The sequence below is a fragment of the Eretmochelys imbricata genome, chromosome 2, assembly GCF_965152235.1.
Source record: "Eretmochelys imbricata isolate rEreImb1 chromosome 2, rEreImb1.hap1, whole genome shotgun sequence".
NCBI lineage: Eukaryota > Metazoa > Chordata > Testudines > Cheloniidae > Eretmochelys > Eretmochelys imbricata.
Window position 1 is genome coordinate 223,737,532 of NC_135573.1, and position 24,518 is coordinate 223,762,049.

General features: G+C 43.7%; 1 protein-coding gene across 1 annotated transcript; it reads left to right on the top strand.

The window, feature by feature from the left end:
* CLXN (calaxin) lies at positions 1 to 24,503 on the top strand. Its single transcript, XM_077808100.1, has 6 exons — positions 1 to 58; positions 3,337 to 3,492; positions 9,097 to 9,201; positions 12,412 to 12,563; positions 23,123 to 23,227; positions 24,453 to 24,503. Exons 1-6 carry the CDS (start codon positions 1 to 3, stop codon positions 24,501 to 24,503), a joined length of 627 nt encoding a protein of 208 aa, XP_077664226.1.
* Positions 24,504 to 24,518: the final 15 nt, after the last annotated feature.

Below are 24,518 nucleotides of genomic sequence, written 5' to 3' on the forward strand. Positions count from 1 at the left end.
ATGAACAGGAAGAAGCTGCAGAAGCTCACAGAGTCGCTGTGCCGGACCGCGAAGCACTGTGAGTGCGGGGCACGCCCCGGGCTCCCCCAGCAGTTCCCAGCCCCGCCCCAGCAAGATCCACGTCCCCCCAACAACCGCTTCACCACCCCAGCACCTCCTCTGCACCCCCCCTCCCCATGGCTCCAGCCTCCTAATGCCCAGCCCGGCCCCAGGCGTCCCCCTGCAGCCCCCATGGCTCCAGCCCCCTAATCCCCAACCCGGCCCCAGGCATTCCCCTGCAGCCCCCATGGCTCCAGCCCCCTAATGCCCATCCCATCCCCAGGTGTTCCCCTGCAGCCCCCATGGTTCCAGCCCCCTAATCCCCAGCCCGGCCCCAGGCATTCCCCTGCAGCCCCCATGGTTCCAGCCCCCTAATCCCCAGCCCGGCCCCAGGCATTCCCCTGCAGCCCCCATGGCTCCAGCCCCTAATCCCCAGCCCGGCCCCAGACATTCCCCTGCAGCCCCCATGGCTCCAGCCCCCTAATGCCCATCCCATCCCCAGGCGTTCCCCTGCAGCCCCCATGGTTCCAGCCCCCTAATCCCCAGCCCGGCCCCAGGCATTCCCCTGCAGCCCCCATGGCTCCAGCCCCCTAATGCCCATCCCATCCCCAGGTGTTCCCCTGCAGCCCCCATGGTTCCAGCCCCCTAATCCCCAGCCTGGCCCCAGGCATTCCCCTGCAGCCCCCATGGCTCCAGCCCCCTAATGCCCATCCCATCCCCAGGTGTTCCCCTGCAGCCCCCATGGTTCCAGCCCCCTAATCCCCAGCCCGGCCCCAGGCATTCCCCTGCAGCCCCCATGGCTCCAGCCCCTAATCCCCAGCCCGGCCCCAGACATTCCCCTGCAGCCCCCATGGCTCCAGCCCCCTAATGCCCATCCCATCCCCAGGCGTTCCCCTGCAGCCCCCATGGTTCCAGCCCCCTAATCCCCAGCCCGGCCCCAGGCATTCCCCTGCAGCCCCCATGGCTCCAGCCCCCTAATGCCCATCCCATCCCCAGGTGTTCCCCTGCAGCCCCCATGGTTCCAGCCCCCTAATCCCCAGCCTGGCCCCAGGCATTCCCCTGCAGCCCCCATGGCTCCAGCCCCCTAATGCCCATCCCATCCCCAGGTGTTCCCCTGCAGCCCCCATGGTTCCAGCCCCCTAATCCCCAGCCCGGCCCCAGGCATTCCCCTGCAGCCCCCATGGCTCCAGCCCCCTAATGCCCATCCCATCCCCAGGTGTTCCCCTGCAGCCCCCATGGTTCCAGCCCCCTAATCCCCAGCCTGGCCCCAGGCATTCCCCTGCAGCCCCCATGGCTCCAGCCCCCTAATGCCCATCCCATCCCCAGGTGTTCCCCTGCAGCCCCCATGGTTCCAGCCCCCTAATCCCCAGCCCGGCCCCAGGCATTCCCCTGCAGCCCCCATGGCTCCAGCCCCTAATCCCCAGCCCGGCCCCAGACATTCCCCTGCAGCCCCCATGGCTCCAGCCCCCTAATGCCCATCCCATCCCCAGGCGTTCCCCTGCAGCCCCCATGGTTCCAGCCCCCTAATCCCCAGCCCGGCCCCAGGCATTCCCCTGCAGCCCCCATGGCTCCAGCCCCCTAATGCCCATCCCATCCCCAGGTGTTCCCCTGCAGCCCCCATGGTTCCAGCCCCCTAATCCCCAGCCTGGCCCCAGGCATTCCCCTGCAGCCCCCATGGCTCCAGCCCCCTAATGCCCATCCCATCCCCAGGTGTTCCCCTGCAGCCCCCATGGTTCCAGCCCCCTAATCCCCAGCCCGGCCCCAGGCATTCCCCTGCAGCCCCCATGGCTCCAGCCCCTAATCCCCAGCCCGGCCCCAGACATTCCCCTGCAGCCCCCATGGCTCCAGCCCCCTAATGCCCATCCCATCCCCAGGTGTTCCCCTGCAGCCCCCATGGTTCCAGCCCCTAATCCCCAGCCCGGCCCCAGGCATTCCCCTGCAGCCCCCATGGTTCCAGCCCCTAATTCCCAGCCCGGCCCCAGGCATTCCCCTGCAGCCCCCATGGATCCAGCCACTAATGCCCATCCCATCCCCAGGCATTCCCCTGCAGCCCCCATGGATCCAGCCACTAATGCCCATCCCATCCCCAGGCGTTCCCCTGCAGCCCCCAGGGATATAGCCCCTAGTGACCACCCCAGCCCCAAGCATTCCCCTGCATCTCCCCCATCCCCATGGAAACAACCCCCAGGAATTCACCTGCAATTCTCCATTGTCGTGGAACTAGTGCCCTCAAAACTCTTCCAGCTCCCTTAGAAAACCCATGTCAGTCCCCTTACAAAATCATCCCTACTGGATCTCACTCACCCCTTATGTATCTGCCACACAGTATGTTGTATATTCACTCTGCATCTCTATTAAGTTGTTACACTGTTGTGGGCCTTTCAAACTTTGGGCTCTGAAATTAAGATGTGGAACATACCAGTCTCTATAGGTTGTAAAGACCTGGCCAGTGTGTAACATGGCCTATTACAAGATGGAGTCATAACTAATTAGTTTGTAAAGGCCTTGCTAAAAGCTAATTGGGAATCTCCTTTAGCTTGAGTAGGAAGATGTGAGGTCTACTTTAGCTATCACAGTGAAATCAATATAGGGAACAGTACAATGAAAGCCATGAAGCTCTTGTTGGTCACACGTTTGTTATATTATTTAAGAAAAGGATGGGTAGCTGAGAGAAAGGGGAGAGGGCTAGAAGGTGCTTATCTCTTTCTTTTAAGTCTATATGAAGCTATATATGGACACAAGTTTTTAAGGTATATTGAAAACAAGTGTCCTATTGTTTTCTTGTGACCTGAAGTCACGGGAATGGAAATGGCTTTGGAGCTGATGAGTTGGTGGTTCAGTCTGATGCTGAAGAGACCAATTTCAAATGTGGAACAGTTAAAAGAAAAAAGTACCAAAGTATTATGAATCCTGATTTTAAAAGCCTTTACATAGCATTTCTCTAGCTTTATTAGCGATATTTCTAAATATAATGGCAGACTGAAACAATAGTCTTCCTGTCACTTCTCATCTTGACAGCATTACAGAGTTTAAAACCCACTGAAAATTAATAAAATGATAGTATCCTCTTTTACATAGAGCTGAGCTAGTGTTCCCTCTTCTTCTGGAAAAAACTGTCTAACATCTCATGCCTCCTCAGGAAAGGGGCTTCTGTCCTTGAGAGGTATTTACTTTATATTTTGTTGGTTTTTTAAAATTTGTTAAAGGTTTATTATAATGTTAATGTTGCAGCTTCTCCTTAGTTTTGAATGGCACTTAATATTATAACCTCTATTATAACTTTTTTTTATTTCACAGTCAATAAAATTGAAGTGGAATGTCTCATAAAGCTCTTCCACACCCTGGTGGTTGAACCCAGTGATCGGCATGCCATCATTGGCTTAGATCGTAACACGTTCAGAAACATTCTGCATGTCACATTTGGGATGACAGATGACATGATTATGGACCGAGGTGAGACTAATTGATTAAAAAAGACTGTAATTTCTGTAAAAGACACCTAGGGCAACAGCTTCCAAACTGGTCTGTGAAGCACGTGCTAGTGGTCCATGGAATGTTCCCAGTTCACATGATGCTGGCTTCTCATTCTTAATGCTCTACAAGAGCATTGCAGAGAAGAGCCTTGATGCTTGTAAAGGTAGCTGGAAACAAGGAGGAGGAGCTGCATGTATGTTAATTAACATCCCCCCAAACAAAAATCCTATCAAAACAAGACACTACACTGTACACCATTCTCCCCATGGAGATGAGAAAACAGATGACAGATATTAGTCATATTGCTTAATGCACTACTAGAAGGTGCTCAGATACTATGGTGATGAGTGCAGTATAAGAACCTATACAGAATAGAATAGTTGCTGTAGTTGCCACAAGGATGTTGCACAGTTGCAAGTGGGATTGTGAATGGCGGGTGAAGTGATGTGTGTGATTTGAAATGGAGGAGTCCAAAAGACAATTTATTAAAATATAATCCGAACTATGGAAAAAATTGACAATTTCTTGCTTAGAGCAGAAGACAGACGTTTCCTATGAAAAAGCCATTGATTGACACATCTGCACCGAGTATGATCTCTCACCCATGTGTGATGTTTTCTTCCAGAACTGGGTCACTGTGTTTTCCCCGCCTCAATGAGAGAGAGAGATTTGCTGGTGCTAAACTATGTATCAGCTTCCTGACACCCACATTCAGTTAGCCACCCAAACAAACTCCTCAGGACTCTGCCAGTTCTTACTTTGCCTTGCAGGTTAACATTTGCTATGTGATGCTCCAAGAATATGATATGGAGAGTGTACATATAAAAGGGAAATAAAATATGGTGGCATATGCTCTGTCCAGGGTTCTGACCCACTACATATGGGTCACTCAATGACTAACTCTCCTGCAGCTTTGTAAGGGAGGAGGTGTGATCCTAAGAGCATACCAAGTCAGAGGGCAAAGGGCTCTCTGGTATGTAGCAGTTAGTCTCAGCTGGCCTGACCAGTTCAGTGCACCCCACACACTGCAGTCATATTTATTTAAAAGGTGTCTTATCATTGGACAACTAGCAACTCACTGATCATTAATATTCTTGCATGATGTATGTACGGTTGACATGCAAAGAACAATACAGACATGCTGGAAATATGTGACTAAAATGTGATTAAAGCAAGCATCTCAGAAAAGTTGATAAACAGGTTTTTCTTAGACAAAGATTTGTGAACTCCCCCATTTGTTTTGCAAGACTTGGACAATGGGGAAACATCAGCAAAGCAATAAACAAAGCAATCAGATCACAAGCAGAAGGGAAGACACCATTTGCACTGTAAAAACTGCAGCAGGAAACACTGCATGGGAATTCACCAGAATGGGATACTTTCATCAAGATAGGTTTCAGAGTAACAGCCGTGTTAGTCTGTATTCACAAAAAGAAAAGGAGTACTTGTGGCACCTTAGAGACTAACCAATTTATTTGAGCATGAGCTTTCGAAAGCTCACAAAAGCTCATGCTCAAATAAATTGGTTAGTCTCTAAGGTGCCACAAGTACTCCTTTTCTTTTCATCAAGATGGTGTTGCCCCCACATCACACCCTCCCAGAGCAGACAAGAGACTGAATCCCCAAGCAGACCTTCCTGGCTCTTGACACTAGGACATTGAACTTTGGGGGAATATAAGAAACTGGAAAAAGACTTTGCTTTATCCTTCACCCGAGGAGGCAAAGTAAACCAGTGCTTTGGGCTCTTTGTTTGTTCCTGGCTAACATAGCTTCCGACACCATGGGTGCTCCAGGGTTGGAACACCCACAGAAAAAAATTAACAGATGCTTAGCACCCACTGACAGCCAGCTTCCTCTTTCCCCCCATTAACAGATCAGCTGTTCCACGCTGTGCAGGAGGTGCTGGGAGGGAGAGGGAGGAGAGGGAATGAGGCGTGCTCCAGGGAGGGGGCATAAAGAGGCAGGGTGGGGTGCGGCCTTGGGGGAAAGGGTGAAGTAGGGGAAAGGCTGGGGGCAGAACAAGGGCAGGAAGGGGTGGAGTGCAGGTAGGGACTGGGGGGCCAAGCACCCCCCAGGTAGAGAGGAAGTTGGTGCCTATGTTGGCTAAAGACTGGCCAGCCTTGCTGGAAGAATGACTGTGGTAAGATTCTAGTCTGTTAAATTAGATTATAGTCTTAGAAGTGTATTTTTACTTTTGTTTGTTTGTGACCATTTCTCTCCAGATTCCTTCTATCTGATATCACTTACATCTAGGTTCTATTGTTAGTAAACTTGTTTTACTTTTACAAAATCATTTCAGTGCTGAATATTAAACCAAAGGGTAAAATCCTCAGCTAATCTAGCAGGCTGGTGTGTATTCTGTCTCTGTGGAGGCAACAAATTTAGTAACCTCTGTGAGGGTCCAGTGAGAGGGACTGGATACCACTATGGAGATGGTTCTGGGGAGACTCCAGACTGGAAGGTCTGTTGGTGTCACCCTGCAAGGAGTAACCAGTGTGGTGGCAGCCAGGATGAGGCCATTGTGCTGTCAACATGTTGCTGGTGTCAGGGCTCTGAACCAAAGCTGCACAGCACAGAAGCCCCCAGGGCTGCAGGGCAGGCAGTGACACAACCCCTTACTGATCTGAGCGAACCCCCAAAGTGTTACAACCAGCCTCCTCCCACTCAGAAGCATTTCCCTGCAGTCATCAGCCCCTGTGACTGGACAGTCACAATAATTACCAGGTTCGCTACTCCTGAGTGACTAGTATACACCAACCAGCTTGTTTGATTCAACTCTGTGTCAGCTCCAGTATAACACAGCACTGTAATCTATAGTGAAAACAAGTATAAGTTTATTAACAAAGGCTAAGATTTTAAGAGAGTGAGCAAAGGTAATAAGAACAACAGGTAACAAGTAAAACAAAAGTGTAATGCTTCTACTAGACTAAAAGTTAACTCTAACAAGCTAACCTTGTCTAAAGCAATTTTGCAACTCTGTCCTTTCATGCAGTGTTTCAACTGAGGTTGTTTGAGAAGTAGTGAGTTTGTCAGGCCTGACAGGAGTTGCTGTTATAGAACACCGAACCCTTGCCAGATGGTATTGAGGGCTTCTTCGGGCCACACCATGCCACAGGGCTGAAGGGAACAGTCGTGTGCTGGTACTCCTGCACAGAGAATATCTCCTTTCCTTTTAATGAAGGAAGGGTAATGAGTAAGCACTGCTGTGCTGAGGACAGTTCCCTCCACTGTTGTGTGTGGGAGGTTTAAGAATGGGGGTGTCGTGCAGCCACATGGCTGGCTCCCTCCCAGCTGCTGAAAATATATGCTAGAAGAGGGCATTATGTTATCATAGCCACCTCCCTTCTCTGTAGTGAGCCGCTATAGGGATGACAATAGGCAGGCATTACTGCCTATAGACTGCTCTTTTCCTGCAATGTGGGGGAAATACTAGGGAAATACTGTGTTAGAGTGGATACCCTGAGCAGGGGCACTAAGAGCAGATTGACATGGAGGTTTTGCTGAGCCAGCATAGATTTCTTTCCTTCACTGACAGATAGGAGTGATGAGGAAATATTAGTGCACAAAAATGTGCTTCCTTCCCCGACCCAAGGGGTGGAAAGGTGGTGGTTTGGGGCTCTATTGCACTGGCATGAATTCCCTCTGGCATATAGATGCCTAGAGGAGGGTACTGAGGAGACATTACTGAGAAAGTGCTGTAAATCTGGGTCTGACTAACTTCCACAGAGTCGCTGGGGGTACGTATCTGAGGTGTTCCCTCACTGGGTCTGATTCCCCAAGCAAGGAATACGGAAACGTCATCCTATGGACTGAATGAAATATTGGTCCAGTGGAAAAAATAGTACGTGAACATGTAATTAAAGAGTGTATCATAATGCATATAGAAAAGGGGGGGGCTGAATTAAGGTTGAACAGACAACCTAAATTCTGGCATTTCCTAATTTTGCAGCGCTGGATTCTACCTATGTAATTTTCTTTTCACATAATTTTCATGTGTGTAATATTTCAATTCACTGAAATGGTACAGGAATATTGCTGTTGCTGTAACTAAGCTGCTTAAATACCTCTGAGAATCTGGGCCTGACTTACTAATTGTACTAAAAGAATTTTTAAGATGCAAAGCAAAATACTAAGTATTTACAGGCTCCACTGATTGGAAAGTTACACACAGTAGCTTTGTTTCTTATCATAGGGAAGGGTGAAGAAATAAATATGCATATTGGTTCATGCAAGATGGCAGAAAGTTGTTGGTGTTGAGTGTACAGAAAAAAAAGTGTGTTGGATTTTCTGGATGACTTCCTCCATGGCTGCCTAAGACAAAATATTATCGCTAAAGTCCTTCTATCTGCAAATGTATTTTTAATGGTGGATCTCCTTCAGGCTTTTCTGGGATTTGTGCTACTTACTGGGGTGCATAAACCCAGCAAAGCAACGGGTCAGCTAGCAGAACAAAGTGGCTATTCCACCTGTGATAGCTTAGATCCCCCAATAGGAGTTTGGAGTGGAAGACCATCAGACCTGGATGCAAGATTCTTATAGTAACGGATGTTAAGGCTCATACAGTTTTCAACAGAATAGTAGAAGGGAATTTTTGCTAAAGTGAAGCAAATCAAAACACACAAACATCTTCAGCCAAAAAATGTTCATATTTACACTAAATGAAAGAAACTATTGCCTTGTTTCATAGAATCATAGAAATGGAGAACTGGAAGGAACCAGATTAGGTCATCTAGTCCAGCCCCCTGCACTGAGGGAGAACTAAGTATTTATTATTTAGACCATTACCTACAGGTGTTTATCTAACATGTTCTTAGAAACCTCCACTGACAGAGATTCCACAACCTCCCTAGGTAATTTGTTCCAGTGCTTAACTACCTTTGCAGTTAGGAAGTTTTTCCTAATGTCTTAACTAATTCTCTCTTGCTGCAATTTAAGCCCATTACTGCTTTTTCCTGTTCTCAAGGGGTAAGGAAGACAGTTGATCACCCTCTGCTTTATAACAACCTTTTAGGTACATAAAGAGTATTACCATATCCTGCCGCCCTCAGTCTTCTCTTATCTAGACTAAACAAACTTAGTATTTTTAGTCTTCCTTCATAGATCATGTTTTCTAGATCTTTAATCATTTTTGTTGCTCTCCTCTGGACTTTCTCCAACTTGCCCACATCTATCCCAAAGTATGGTCCCCAGAACTGGATACAGTACTCCAGTTGAGGCCTTATCAGTGCTGAATTACTTCTCGTGTGTTCTTACAACACTCCTGCTAATACATCGCAGAATGTTTGCTTTTTTTTTTTTTTGCAACAGTATTACATTTTGCCTCTTGATAGTTTGTGATCCACTATAACCCCCAGATCCTTTTCTGCAGTACTTTCCCCTAGGCAGTCATTTCCCATTTTATATTTGTGCAATTGATTATTCCTTCCTAATCATAGTACTTTGCATTTGTCCCTATTGAATTTCATGATATTTATTTCAGACCATTTCTTCAGTTTGTCAAAATCATTTTGAATTGTTTAGCTTTGCATTGCCCCCCTGTAAGTATTACATTTGCAATATATCTAGCCTTTCTTCTCTTTTCAGTGTTCCGTGCTTTTGACACAGATAATGACAGCTGTGTCAGTGTAATAGAATGGGTGGAAGGTTTATCAATATTTCTTCGGGGGACATTAGAAGAAAAGATGAAATGTAAGGTTTATGTGTATGTCAATTTTTAGTAATAATTAAATTTATGAATATTTAAATCTACTTTTTAAATGTAACTAATACTAATTCTCTGCTGTTATATAATTCAGAGTAATTGAAGGGTTTTCCTTTGAACAATTTCATGCTCCTGAGTTGAGTCTTTCAAAGCTCGTTACCATTGGAATTTTATGTTTTCCATTTGTGCTTGCATTAGAGCCCATAGACATGAAAAAGTCTTTATGAAGATATTAAGACCAAGAATTAAAGACATTTAAAGGTCCAAACTGGGCCATGTGAAATGCTGTTCACGAGGAGCCTCACAGGGACTAAGCCAGTGCAGAGAAGTCCAGAAGCCACTCTGTCCTAGACACTGGAGTAAAAGCCTAAAATAGTGAAATTGTTATTGTGAAGCATAGCCTTTAACCTAATCTTAAAATCTCTTTTAAAATCTTTTTAAAGAACTATTTAAAATTTCTGCATTCATTTTAAGCAAAAGCAATTGCTTGTTCGGATACAAGAGGTGGAAACAATGCCACTGGGTTGAGTCCTCCTAAGCTTGTTACCATTGGACTTTTGTTTTTTCCATCCAAATCAGGCAGAGCTGGGAGTTGAATGTGGGCCTCCCACATTGCAGGCCAGTGCCCTAACCCTGGGCTACAGAGTCACGCTAACTTCCCCATCCCCAGCCCTCCGAGAGTCAAACCTGGACCTGAGAAACCTTCCTGCCAAACCTGTCATTGAAACAGATATGTTGCCAAGACACGTTTCTCTTTCAGCAAAACAGCACTTTCTGACAGAAAAATGTTTCACTGAAAATATTTTGACCAGCTCATGTACTGACAAATACAAGTAGACTAAACCAGTTTGGAATAATATTTACAAATAGGAGGGTTGGGTGGGTATTTTACTGACTGAAAGCTTTTTCTTAATAGTGTAATTGGCAAAGGAAAGGACCAGAAAGTTTTAGCAGAAGTCAGGATTGGTTTAGAGTCATTTGTTCTTTAAAGCTGTGCTTGACATGGTTTGAAAGCCAAGATAAACTTGGAGCCACTTGACAATTAAGGAGAGATTTGGGGGGGGGGGGGGGGGTGTGTGGTCAGTCTTCTCCATATCCATCTCTATCACAGGCCTTTCAACCTGCAACTTTCATACATGTTGGCTTTGGAGTTTTAAAAATATACCTTCTATCTTAGTCTAAACAAGGCCTGTGACCTGCAGCATCTCCTTCCCTGCCTTCACAGATGAATCTGGGCTCAGCTGCATTTGTGCTTGGCTTGTCCTTTGAACTGTTTCGTGCTCTGCCATGCAGTGATGTCAGGGGCTCCACAAATTCATTTCCCTCACATAATTCTAGAGAAAGAGCCATACTGAAGCCCAACACCAGATGCAACTGGACCTCAACATAATCACAATGCTGTAGGTACAGACCCCCAATATACTGAAACAATACCAATTTTTGTATCATCATCCAGAACACCCATAACACTGCAATACCTGGTCACCTTACTCAAATGACTACTTTGAAATTAGATTAATCTGAGTAAAACCACTCTGTCTGACAAGCTCTCTGTTGGCTACCATCACAGTTTGTTGCTGAAATAGCAAAACTGCATTTTTAGACTTAAGGGGAGTAAGACTGTTACCAAACTTGCTAAGAAGTTCTATTAAAAGATTAAGGGCTTTGAAAGAGAAAGGAAACAGTTTTTCACCACAGTTTAAACTAGCCAGCAATCTGTGTGCCAAAGGAGGAAGGAACAGAGAAAAATAAAAAGGAAAGAAAATTTAAAAATACTCAGCATAAAATAGCTGTTTCTGGCTTGTTTGGAGCTTCTTGATCTTAACCTTGCTTGGCTTTGTGGAATTCTGTTTAGCACTGTGACTATAGTATGATGCGGTCTATATTTTCATTGTGCTTTGGGAAGGAATTTGTCAATTACTGGTAGCTGTCTGACTCCACAGTTGGGGCACATCAATAGAACCAGGATTTCATCCTTTGTCTTAAGGAAGTCAGTCGCAAAATGCCTATTGACTTCAACAGGGGCAGGATTTTATCCAAAGGCAGAAACATATTTTTGCTCTTGTGAAAGTTAGGTGTATCACTTGTATCTTGTACTGCAGTATCACAAGACTCATTAAGAGCAGTCACACATTGAGAGCAGCAAAGAGGAAGCAATGACAAGTATTTTTGTTGATTAATATATAGTAAAAATAAACTACTTTTATAGTATTTCGAGATTCTCTCTCTGCATTAAAGGATCCCTGATTTGCGGTTTTTGAACTGATATAGCTCATGCTCAGATCTTCTAGCCCAACTTCTGAACTGGTTAGGGTTCATACTCTAATTGTAATGCAAAAGTAACAATACCTCAGTAGTATGGATAATTGAGTCCATTCTCTCCTATCTGCCTCTCACTCAGTTTCTTTCATACAGGCATCAATTTACAAATTGTTTGGAAACAAACTTTCACCACATATTAAACATGTTTAGGGAATGGCAGGAGAAAGAGTATGAATAGCAGTCTTTCCCCCTCTCCTTCCAAACAAAAGGCCTTGGTGAGTGGGACTAGGCAGGGGCTGGGGCTTGTTTCTCCCACAGGGCGCAGGGCTGGGATGGGGCAGTCCTGGTGATGCCAGTCCTGCATAGGACCTCCAGGAGTCTGAGCTGCGATCAGTTGTAGGGTGCCAGGGCTCAGGCTTCCACCCTGTGGATTGGTGGAATGGGGGGTATCCAGCCCCTGGTGAAGGGTAAAGGATTCTGCTGCCAACTTGACATCTAGTCATTTACAAAACAAGTTTAGATTCTACAGCTCCCCAGCCACTCACTCACACCTGAAACCCAAACTGCAACTTTAACAAACTGTATCCTCAACTTGAGGACCAAAAACTCACAACTTTCTTACAGCCTTCCTTATAACCCAAATAATCACTCACTTTTGTAACTATTATTTAAAATCTGTCACTTACTATGATTGCATATTTTTGTTTAATCTCTATTAGCTAATCTTCCTTTCAGCTAAAATATATATGAATGATCAGTAAATTATAATTAACAATCAGCATAAAACATTTGTACACGGCAAATGCTTCTCTATACCTGAACTACTCAGTATAAAATTGTCTTTACTTGTTCTAACACATAGCTCACAAGCAACTCTAACGATTTGGGAAATGAAATGTTGGTATGAAATTAAATTAGATTTATCTTTTGAAAAGATTGTTTTGAGGTCTATGATCTGAATGGTGATGGATACATTTCAAGAGAGGAAATGTTTCATATGCTGAAGAATAGCCTGCTAAAACAACCATCAGAAGAAGATCCTGATGAGGGAATTAAGGACTTGGTAGAAATAACACTGAAGAAAATGGCAAGTACTAAACCTAAATAGCAATTTATTTTAGTTAAGATGCACCTTTCTAATATCAATGAATTGATCTTCACAACAACTCCAGAAGGTAGGAAAATATTATCCCTACTTTACAAATGGAAACTGAGGCATAAAGATACTAAGTGACTTGCCCTGGTCATACAGGAGGTCTAAGAAAGAGCCAAAAATATAACCCAGATCCCATGAATTCCAGTCCAGTGTCCTAACAACAAAACCACCCTTCCTTGCGCAGTTCATCACACTAATATATTTTCTCCTAATCAACTAAAGATAATTATTTTTAGACTTAGGAATATTTTTTTAAAAGTCCAATAGACAAAATTCCAAGGTGTAGCTGATCCCTTCTATGAGAACATACGATTCTCAAACTTGCTCTGTATTTATTTCAATAAAAGGTGTCACCTACAATTTTATTCTTAATTAAAATTGTATGTTATCACTTGATTTTATTAGGTAAATCTTACTTCTCCAGTTTACTGATTCTGTTAAAGTACAGCCCCAAGGCTATTCATGTAAACTAAGGGCCTTATCAATGCAACTATTTTTGTGAGTAATGAATGCAGAATTGGATGCTAAAGTTGTAGCAACATTTCCAGTAACAGACAAATTGTCATACCCTTTCTTTGCCATACAAGAAGTATAAATTGTTTAATATTCAAGTAATGTTGTGTGAGAGAACAATAGAATTTCCAACCTCAATCATTCAAAAATCAGGTCAGACTCACAGAAATATGAAATTGGCTTAAAAATAATGAGATTTTTAAATGTAATTATAGGGTCTTCTTATTTGCTTTCTATGTTTTAAAACTTTAGGGTTAATTTTTTCAAGCTTTTCTCCATAACCATGAGGACTAAAAATGTACTTTTTAAAAAAGAATAAAAGCTGAGATTCTCACATACTAAGATGAGCTGAGGCTTTAAGAAAGACCCAAATATCACAAGACTCATGATAAAATCACAACAGTTGGCAACAATGGAGTAGTGTTAAGAATGTCAAGTACAATAGTTAAAAATTTTGTTGATATATTCTTCAAACTCCATCTATTTAACTGAGCCATAAACAAACATTGCGTGGCTGCCACAGCATTTTTAAAAAAAACTTGTTTATTCCAGTTTATTGTAATGAGCTACTGAGTCAGACTATAAGATTCAGTCATTCACAAGAGTTACCAGGGTCTTATGTGAGTTCTGTTAATGAACTCTTAAGAGCTAGGTTTCAGAGTGGGAACCGTGTTAGTCTGTATCAGCAGAAAGAACAAGGAGGACTTGTGGCACCTTAGAGCCTAACAACTTTATCTGCGCATAGCTTTCATGGGCTAAAGCCCACTTCATCAGATGCATGCAGTGGAAAATACAGTAGAAAGATTATATGTGTATAACTGAGGGTGTATATATATAACCAGAGAACATGAAAAAATGGGGGTTGCCATACCAACTCTTAATGAGACTAATCAATTAAGGTGGGCTATTTTCAGCAGGAGAAAAAAAAACTTGTAGTGATAATCAGGATGGCCCATTTCAAACAGTTGACATGAAGGTGTGAGTAACAGAAAGAGGAAAATTAGCATGGGGAAATAGTTTTTAGTTAGTGTAATGACTCATCCAATCCCAGTCTTTATTCAAGCCTAATTTAATGGTGTCCAGTTTGCAGATTAATTCCAGTTCTGCTGTTTCTCGTTGGAGTCTGTTTTTGAAGTTTTTTTGTTGAATAATTGTGACTTTTAGATCTGTAATTGAGTGTCCAAGGAGGCTGAAGTGTTCTCCGACTGTTTTTTGAATGCTACAAAAGTTTTTTTTTCTCCTGCTGCTAATAGCCAACCTTAATCGATTGGTCTCGTTAAGAGTTGGTATGGCAACCCCCATTTTTTCATGTTCTCTGTGTGTGTGCGTGTGTATCTATACACACAATCTTCCTACTGTATTTCCACTGCATAAATCTGATGAAGTGGGCTTTAGCCCATGAAAGCTTATGCTCAAATGAATGTTAGTCTCTAAGGTGCCACAAGAGCTAGCCTGTCAGCACCAAGGAAAGAGCAATATCAGGCACAGAGAGTTTTTTGAATCTCTCCCCAGTGACGCATCCAGCCAGTATCGGATTGGCATTGACTGCTTCTGTTTCTTTTTAGGTAGAAGAAGACTGGGCTGACACAGCACCAGACAGAGATGTAAGGGAGGATGGGGGGGAAAAAATATGAGGGTATTTGTGGCTTAAACTCACCCCTACCACAAACGAACAAGTAATGGAAGATCATTTTTAGTTCACAATTTAACCATTCTACTCTTCAAAAGTTAGAAATGTCATAGTTTAGGGTGACTTTAAATGCAACAGTAAAATAATTTCTTCCTTGAATAGTTATCAATATGAACTCCACTCTTAGTGCTCATTTATCCCATGCACGTGAAATCAGGTTCTCTTAGCCAGCTGTGGCTGTTGGGGTCATGTCTGCACTCTAGATACCCTGACCCCTCCCCCCAAGGATGTAAAGGGTAGAGTGACCCCAATCATCCCTCAGTTCCTAATTAGTGCCTGTGGCAGTGAGAGAGAACCTCTCCACCTACATCTCTGTGCACTGTGCCAGTTAGTAGTAGTACTGATAATTAGCTATTTGGTTAGAAGTGTTAGTCTTTTGCCCGGTGGCAAAAAAAATTGTTTTAGTCAGATATTTAGTATTAGACTACATTCCTTCTACCACACCCTCTCCCTTGTACAGGGGCGCTAGCAGCATCGCAGAAGCAAAATCTCTGGGGCTTAAAACCTGGTCCAAGTGTGACGTTTCAGTGTTGCTTAACAGAAGGTAGACCAGGTGCCTTTTTTGCTTAAAGGAAGGACATATTCTTGAGCAATGTCCATGTATCACTCCTCTAAAGTTCTAAACAGACTCTGAAAGCTAGAGTGAAACCTGCCTCAATTGTTCCTCATGAAGTACTCTGTACAAGCCTACATGGATGCCAAAAGAAAGGATGTAGCAAGATGTCAGTCCTCTGGTCAGTCCCTCTCCATGAACAGACTGGTGAGTCAAAATTTTACCCCAAGATTCCATGCTACATTGACCAACAGGTCCCAGTCGTCTCCTTCCATTCCAGCTTTGACTACACCAGACGGGAGGGGAGGAACACCCACTCCAGAGGTAAGATGAGATGTAGATCACCCTCCCTGATGCCTACCAAGTTGAGATACAAGAGTCAGCAAATATCTGATTCATCTCAGGCTCAACAATTGAAGGTTAGCCAACAGCCTGACATAGATCCCTCTGGTGCTTCAGTACCAACCGCTAAACATATGCGTGGAGTACCAACTAAATCTGTGGACTGCCCTTCCTCTGGCACCAATCTATCAGAACTCGTTGCCTTGGTATCTGCTGCATCTATCCTGTCTTTGTTGCCATCTAAAGCATATAAGGCACCAAACGATCTAACTGTAGGACTGGTACCAGAGTCACTTTTCCTTGAGAGGTTGAGGTTGGTGATAGTTAAGCTACCAGTTACCAGGTCATCAGAATGGCAGATGAAGGAGGTCTCTCTACTGACTTCATCCCTTACCCAAGTAGGGAAAATACAGCAGAGCCAGGACACTCCTGACAGAATGGCTTCATCTTTAGATGTCTATTCCTTTTTTTCATCACTATTGATGCACAGTATGGAGTCATCTACTACATATGCACACAAACACCCCCTGCCCACCTCCACCAGGTTGCACTTAGGTTACTTATCACCTCACTATCTTCTAGGTATTTGCAAATTGAATGCTTAATTATTTGCTCCATTATCGTTTCAGGTACTGAAATTAAGCTGACTGGTCTGTAATTCCCTGGGTTGTCCTTATTCCCCTTTTTATAGATGGGCACTATATTTGCCCTTTTCCAGTCCTCTGGAATCTCTCCTGTCTTCCATGATTTTTCAAAGATAATCGCTAATGGCTCAGATATCTCCTCAGTCAGTTCCTTGAGAATTCTAGGATGCATTTCATCAGGCCCTGGTGACTTGAAGACATCAAACTTGTATAATTTTTAACTTTTCCCCTATTTTAGCCTCTGATCCTACCTCATTTTCACTGGCATTCATTATGTTAGATGTCCAATTGCTACTAAACTTTTTGGTGGAAACTGAAACAACAAAATCATTTAGCACTTCTGCCATTTCCACATTTTTGGTTATTGTCCCACCCCCTCCTCATTGAGTAATGGGCCTTGGTCTTCCTCTTGCTTCCATACCAATCCATACCAATCTTTAACGTACCAATCCAATAGGATTTAGCATACCATACCAATCCAGTGTTAGTCCTGGCACATAATTTGTTTTGAAGCCTTATGGAATATACTTCTTTGAGACAGTCAGCGCCGCATTGACAAACTGGTCATAATTTCTGGTATTGGTTCAATCTTTCTTAAAATGGCATCAAGGTCATTGGTGAAGCTGTTCCATTCTGCTTTTTTTAAATTAAAGCAGTACCAACATGGTACTGAGTTAGGCGGTATGGCTGCATTGATCTGGATGGTGATGGGTGCAACACTCTGTACCTCAGACTACCAACCTGGAACTTCCATATTCACCATTGTTATATGATTGATACATTTTGTATAAAGTATGCCTTGTGAGGTATCATTTTTAAAGCCTTGATCTGCTGAACATTAATATCCTATTGAATTGTACGTGCCATCATTATACGTGACGTTATGAAGTATTCCTATATGTGTTACTGAAATATCTTATGAGGTTGGGAAATGCCCACACCTGGCCTTTCAGTAGGGACAAAGGAGCAACTATCACTGGCCAGACAGGTGTTGATGGCCCATCAAGAAGAATCCACTATCCCAGAGACTTCTGAAAGAGGGCACATACACAATGGGGGCAGCCTGACCCCCACATCACAGCAAGGATCTTTCTAGCAGCTAGAAGAAAGTATAAAAGAGGGACAGTAACATAATCACTGGGCCTCTCTCCTCCTGCATCAACACTTGGAAGATCATCCAGAAGACAAAGTCTTTGAACTGGGGAGATTGCTCCCAAGCTGAAAGGGAAACCCCATCTGTGCATTTGAAACTGTGATCTGCCTGTAACATCTGTTAGGGTGAGAGACTGTTCGATTCAAATCTTGCTTAGTCTGTTAAAGTTAGAATTTAGACTGCATTTCTATTTTTAATTTTTAGGTAACCAACTTTGATCTCTATGCTTGCTACTTGTAATTAAAAATCTATCTGTAGTTAATACATCTGTTTTATGTTTTACCTAAAAGAGTGTGGTTTTGGCTGGAGTGCTTGGGGAATCTCAGCTCAGGTTAGCAAAGGCTGTTGCACATGCACTACCCTTTTGTCGGAGTGGTGAACTTATTAATGAGCTTGCACTGTCCATGGGACTCTTGAACAGTGTAAGCTGATATATTGCTGGGGTGATTGGTTGGTGCCGGTCTCTATATGATTCATAAGTGGCTCAGGGAGCATTCATGCAATTTAGCTGGGTGTGGGGCTCCACATGTTGATGGCTGAGTGATTACAGCACCTGGAAGAGTCTTGCTGCTTGGCACTGGCATAGCATTGTGTGAGACAGCCCAGACTGGAGACTTAAGGGGGCACAGCAGTCCCACAGTTCCACATTGTATCCTGGGGTTCCCATCACAAGGGGCCAGTGCTGCAAATGTGGAATCAGACCCAAATTAAGTTTGTTATATGAATCAGCTATGTTGTTGCTAACAAACACTACATCAGGGTTGTAGCCCTGTATCCATGGACTGCTACTGAAAAAACTGGGGAACTTAAGATTCTGAATTAACTCAAATGTATCCTCATTGATCACTTCAGTGAATTCCAGGACCTCATCAAGTACATGGCAGTCTCTCTGGAAGTAGTACAGAGGAAACCTCAAAAGCTCTTGGATACTTTGCACTCTTCCATAACTGTCAGGCTTTCCCTGCCAATAAATAAGGTATTGTTGGAGCCTTCACAAGACCTGAGGCAGACTTCAGCATTTGATTCTTGCTATACCTAAGAGTGCAGATAGAAGTCCCTTCCAGTGTGTTTGAGTATTCTTATTCTCACCTGGTACAGGGATCTCTGGTTGTAGGAACCATCCAGGAGAAGTCCAAGCAGCTAGGGCCTCCCAAAGAAACATCTAGGGAGAAAAACCCTAAAAAACTAGACCTGTTTGGATGCAAAGTCTGTTCACCTGCCAGCTCCAGATGCTTATAGCTAGCTACCAACTCTTCTTTAAATATGACTTTTAAAATGGGAGAAACTATCTCAGTTTGTGGATAATCTATCATGGGAACATCGAGAGGAATTTAAAGCCATCATGATGGAAAGACAACTGATACTGCACGTTTCTATTCAAGATGCACTTGACATGTCCAACACAACAGCACTTACTATGGCCACTTCTGTTATAGTGAGAAGATATGTCTGGCTTTGATCATTAAGGATTCACAGGAAGGTCCAACCCACAATTGAGGATCTTCCCTTTGAAGTTAATAAGTATTTTAATTCCAAAACAGGTAAGGCCCTCCATTCACTGGAGGACTCTAGGACAACTTTGCATTCCTTGGGTCTGTAGTTCTATCCTCAAGAAGAAAGCAAGTAAGACCACAGTCTTCTGTCAGACAAAATCTCTCTGCCCATTACTATTATCAGCCTCAGAGGACCTCTAAACCACAAATAAAAAAGGAGAGGTTCTATCAACAATGATCTTCTGCCTCTTCCTCCACTTCTGCACAATCTGCATCTTCCACCAGGTAGCAGGTTTGATATCGGTGTTGAGAGCCTGACAGAACTTCTCAAAGATCGCTTCCCTTCCATAGATCCCTTTGGCAACCACCTTTTTATTTTTGGGAAGACCTAGATTCAGTCACCTCAGACTAGTGTGTCTTGGAAATTGCTGAAAAGGGGTATTGTATCTAATTTAATCTCTTCCTATCCCCTCCTCCCATCCCTTACAAGGGACCAGATACTGTTGAAATAATAAGTGGAATCCCTTTCTACATCTCAGAGCTGTGGAGGAGGCATCTTTAGAGTTCAGGACTAGGGGGGATATTCCCATTCTTTTCTCATCCTGAAGAAGAAAGGTTGATGTCTCATTCTGGACCTCTGATATCTCAACAGATTCATCTGTCATTTCAAATTCAGGATTGTGACTCTGGCCTCTAATTCCTTCATTAGATCCTAAAGACTAGTTCCTGGAAGTCGACTTTCAGGATGCATATTTTCACATATCCATTCATCTGGAGTACCTCAAATTATCTCACTATCAGTACAAGGTCCTGCCCTTGGGTCTTTCCACAGCACAAGGGTATCTACCAAGTGCTTGGCATCTTATCTAAAAAGGGGATCCAGGTCTATCTATATCGAGAACTGGTTGATCCAAAGAAGATGACACCAGCAAATGATCAATGCAATTCAAGTGGCCTTAAAGCTCTTTGCCTCACTGTGCCTCAAAGCCAGAGAAAAATCCACACTTACTCCAACTCAAAGCATAGAGTTTATAGAAGCCATGTTAGATTCTGGGTTGACAAGAGCTTACCTTCCATGAGATTCCAAATTATAGTGAACCTCATGCACCAGGTTCTATCTCACGCAGAGACATTGATAAGAGTATGTCTCAGACTTCTGGGACAGATGGCTTCATGCACATATGTGACACAGTTTGCCAAACTTCACCTATGCTGCATCAAGGGTGATTGAAATCATTGTAACTACCCAGCAGAAACCACATGAACATGTTGGTCACGGTCCCTCAGAAAGTCTTCTCCTCTTTAAACTGGTGGACAAATACATTTTGGCTGTGCAAGGGAGTATCCTTCTCTGCACCCCTACATATCAAGACAGGTGACAGATACTTCTACTTAGGGATTGGTAGAGGGGCCTCACCTACATCACTTTCTGCCACAGGGTCTGTCGTCCCCTCAAGAACCTTATCTACACATAAGCATCCTTGAACTCAGAGCCCTTTGCCTGTCAGTCAAAGCATTCTTCCCTCTACTCCAGGGATCCACAATCCTAATGCTGACAGACAACACCACAGCTATGCATTATGTCAGACAAGAAGGAGCTATGTCATTTCCATTCTGTCAGGAAGCCATTAAGCTCTGGACTTGATGCATTAATTACTAGATCATGCTAGTGGCCTATTATCTTCCAGCTGTTCGGAACTTGTTAACAGTTTATGACACGCAGGCACCCCAATATTCACCGCTGTCATGTAATTAGGATATGTTTTGTACAAAGTATGCCTTGTGAGGTATCATTCTAAAAGTCTTGATCTGCTAGACATGCATATCTTGTTAGATCGTATGTGCTATTGTCGTATGTGAAATTATGAAGTTTGGCTCTGCATGTGTTACTGAAACATGTGAGGTTGAAAATACCCCCAAGCAGCCTTTTAGGTACAACAGTAAAAAGGCCAAACAATGTTAATGACTTATTGAGGAAATGCACACAAGTACAAGGATTACCCCAAGCACTGTGTACAACAGAAACTTCTCAGAGATAGCACTACACAATGGGAATTGTTTGACCCAGGTCACAGCAAAAGAGCTTTCCAGCAAATGTGAAGAAAATATAAAAGGGGGGAAATGACATCATGATGGTACCTCACTCTTCCTACAACAACACACCTTGAAAAATCTGAGGATGATACTGAGTGTCCTGAGACAAGATGCTGGATTGATTATCAGTATAGCCCCAGCATGGGCTAGGCAGTTCGGGTATTCAAATTTGGTGAACCTCTCAACGCAGCCGCCAGTTATGTTGCCTGAGTTCGGCAGAACAATGATCGGGCCATACTCCAGGATCCACCATGGTTACATTTTACAGCCTGAACGCTGGCTGATTGACATCCACTGAAAGAAGCTGTTTAGTTCGAGTTCAGTACATTCTGTTCCAAAGCAGGAAAGGTTCAACTAGACTAACTTATACAGCTAAGTAGAAAAGGTTTTCATTTGGGCATTTCAGAATCACAGCTGTCTCCTTTTGATAACACCAATTTCAAGCAATACTGGAGTATTTATTAACCCTGAAACCACTCAGACTTTCTATTAGTTCCATAAAGGTCCATCTACCAGCAGTCTCTGTACATCACCCTCCTATTCAGGGCCACACTCTGTCTTCTCACGGTACAGCTGCTGGATTCCTTAAGGGCCTAACCCATGCTTTTCCCCCAGGTCAGGAGCCCCTCTCCCTCTTGTGACTTCAATATAGCATTAGCAGGGATGATTGCCCCTCTCCCACTTTGAGCCCTTAGCAGCCTGTTCCCTAGATCAGTGTTTCCCAAACTTGGGACGCCGCTTGTACAGGGAAAGCCCCTGGCGGGCCAGGCCAGTTTGTTTACCTGCCGCGTCCAGAGGTTCGGCCAATCGCGGCTCCCACTGGCTGCGGTTCGCCGCTGCAGGCCAATGGGGGCTGCGGGAAGCAGTGGCCAGTACGTCCCTCGGCCTGCACCAGTGGGAGCCACGATTGGCTGAACCTGTGTACGCGGCAGGTAAACAAACTGGCCCGGCCCGCCAGGGGCTTTCTCTGAACAAGCAGCCTCCCAAGTTTGGGAAACACTGCCCTATATCATCCCGATCTATGAAGCCTGCCTTTTTAGTAACCATTACATCAACTTGAAGGGTAGGGGCTCTCAGGGCGGGTCTCCCTTATAAAGTGTTTCATAAGGACAGGGTCACTCTCAAGCTTCATCCCACATTCCTGCCCAAAGTTGTGTCAGACTTCCACATGAACCAATTCATCTCCCAGTTTTCTCACTCAAACGGGGATGAAGCTAAATTTCACACATCTGATTTAGTTAGGTCATTGTTACACTACCTTAACAGGTCAAAATAATTCAGGAACACATCTTGATTGAGTTGGTTATGGGTCAGGCTGTATTCTTACAGAGATTAACAAAATGGTTCTCCACTTGTATAAGAAAGTGTCATAAGCTAGCGAAGTTAGATCTACCTAGTTACCTTAGAGCTCATTCCATTAGAGCTCAGTCAGCCTCTGCTGCCTGTTTGAAAAATGTCCCTATTTCTGAAATTTGTAAGACAGCTATGTGGTGTTCATGCCACATATTTATAAAATGCTCCTATTTCCTAGAGGCTTCCAGAGTGAACATTTGTGATGGCAGAGCTGTCCTGTTTAAATAGGACTCCTAAAGCCTATCTCAAAACAATCAGACCACTGCATATTAATTACCAAAAGTGGAATTCATGTGGACAATTCCTAGAAGAAGAACAAGTATTTTTACCTTATAGTAACTGCGGTTCTTTGAGATGTACTGTCCACTATGGATTACCACTCCTCCCGGATTCTGTGTTGGCCAAGGAACTGCAGGACAGTTGGCCCATTCTACCCTTTATGCAATCAGGTGGGGGATATGAGAACATCTTGGGTGCAAGCAAGACGCCCCAGCAGAAACTGCTGGCCAAGGGAACCTGATCTGGTGTGCATGCACACCAAGAGTGGAATCCAACTCGACAATCACTCAAAGATTAAGTTATTTTATAGCATAAGCATAGTTACTGTAAGATAAGTAACCGCTTTTGACCAATAATGCTAATCCTCCTTTCCTAGGACTGTGATCATGATGGCAAGCTCTCTTACACAGATTTTGAAAAAGCTGTAAGAGATGAAAATCTTCTCTTGGAAGCATTTGGACCATGTTTGCCAGATATCAAGGTATTAAATCATTCTTGCATGTAAAAAAATTAAATAACTTGTGATAATACTGCCCATCAGCCTAATTATTGCTTGAAAGCTTAACACTGCAATACATACATTCACAGTTCTTTGAGAATTGCCAGATCTCCAGTTGTAAGATATTCATGTCTGTCTATCATAGCAAGACCTACACAAACACTTCCTTGCAGATCCAGGGCTTCCAGGATTCCCGCCCAGGACAGCCAGCCAAGCAGACTGTCCCCATCACTGGGGCTCTTAGGAGCCTGCCTCCTCCACAGCCCCAGTTCCCAGAACTGCTCACCAGGCAGCTCAGAGAGAGCTTGGATTCCATTTTGCACAGAACTTCAAAATGTTGAGGTTTTATTCTGACTCAGAACAAAACCAACTTTTGAAATCCATCATGAAAAAAGGATTACTATTACTACTATCCTCTGCCCAGCTGTAGTATTTATCTTAATTTTAGAGCTAAGGGAAACAAAAGCATTAGAAGATTAAGTGACTTGCCCAACCTCATATAAAGTTGGTGACAAAACTGGACTGAAAATCCAGGCCATCTAACTCCTACTCTGTTCTAGTTATTAAACCATGGTCTTGCTGAAGCTTCAGATCAACTGTTACATGCTTGCAGCTTCTATGCTTTGTGTACTATGCCCTACAAAGCATGTAAGTATTTTTAAAAGGAAACCAGGGCTCCAGTAGAAAAGGAGAGCACTCTAGTGCATATTAGCCTGCAGCTCCAGGCCCAGAAGAAGTTTGGATATGCTCTTTATGGTCCTGTAGCATTTAAAAAAAAAACCCACCAAAACAAGCACCTCATTATTTTTTTACTTTCCTTAAGCCAAGGCAAAACAGCATTCTCAATGCAGCCTTTTTTTTTTTTAACTTCCGATGTTCAAAAATCAGGCTATTCCCATAAGTAGTATATCGAATTATAACTATGTATATGTATCCTTTGGTTTCCCAAAGGAACCATCACTTTGAATGTTCTGACTTAAGTTCTTGGCCATGAAGCCATTTACATTTAATTTCCATTATCAAAGTGCCAGGTGGCATTCAAGAAATTGGAAAGATGTTTTCAAATGTTCAGTAATTTGTTTACTCTTACAAGCCTCAATTTAGCACTATTATTTTCTGAATACCTTTCATCCTTTCTTAAACTAGTTTAACAAACTTATTTTGTTTTACAACTATTTTGTCACACTGTCTCTCCTTTCTTTTACAGAGCAGCATGGCATTTGAAATGCAGGCATTCCGAGAAACTGGTGATATGTAGCTCTGCAACTGGAAA

Coding starts and splice junctions, on each gene's coding strand:
- CLXN (XM_077808100.1), top strand. CDS start 1: ATGAACAGGAAGAAGCTGCAGAAGCTCACAGAGTCGCTGTGCCGGACC. Junction 59..3,336: donor GTGCCGGACCGCGAAGCACT/GTGAGTGCGGGG, acceptor TTTATTTCACAG/TCAATAAAATTGAAGTGGAA. Junction 9,202..12,411: donor ATTAGAAGAAAAGATGAAAT/GTAAGGTTTATG, acceptor TCTTTTGAAAAG/ATTGTTTTGAGGTCTATGAT.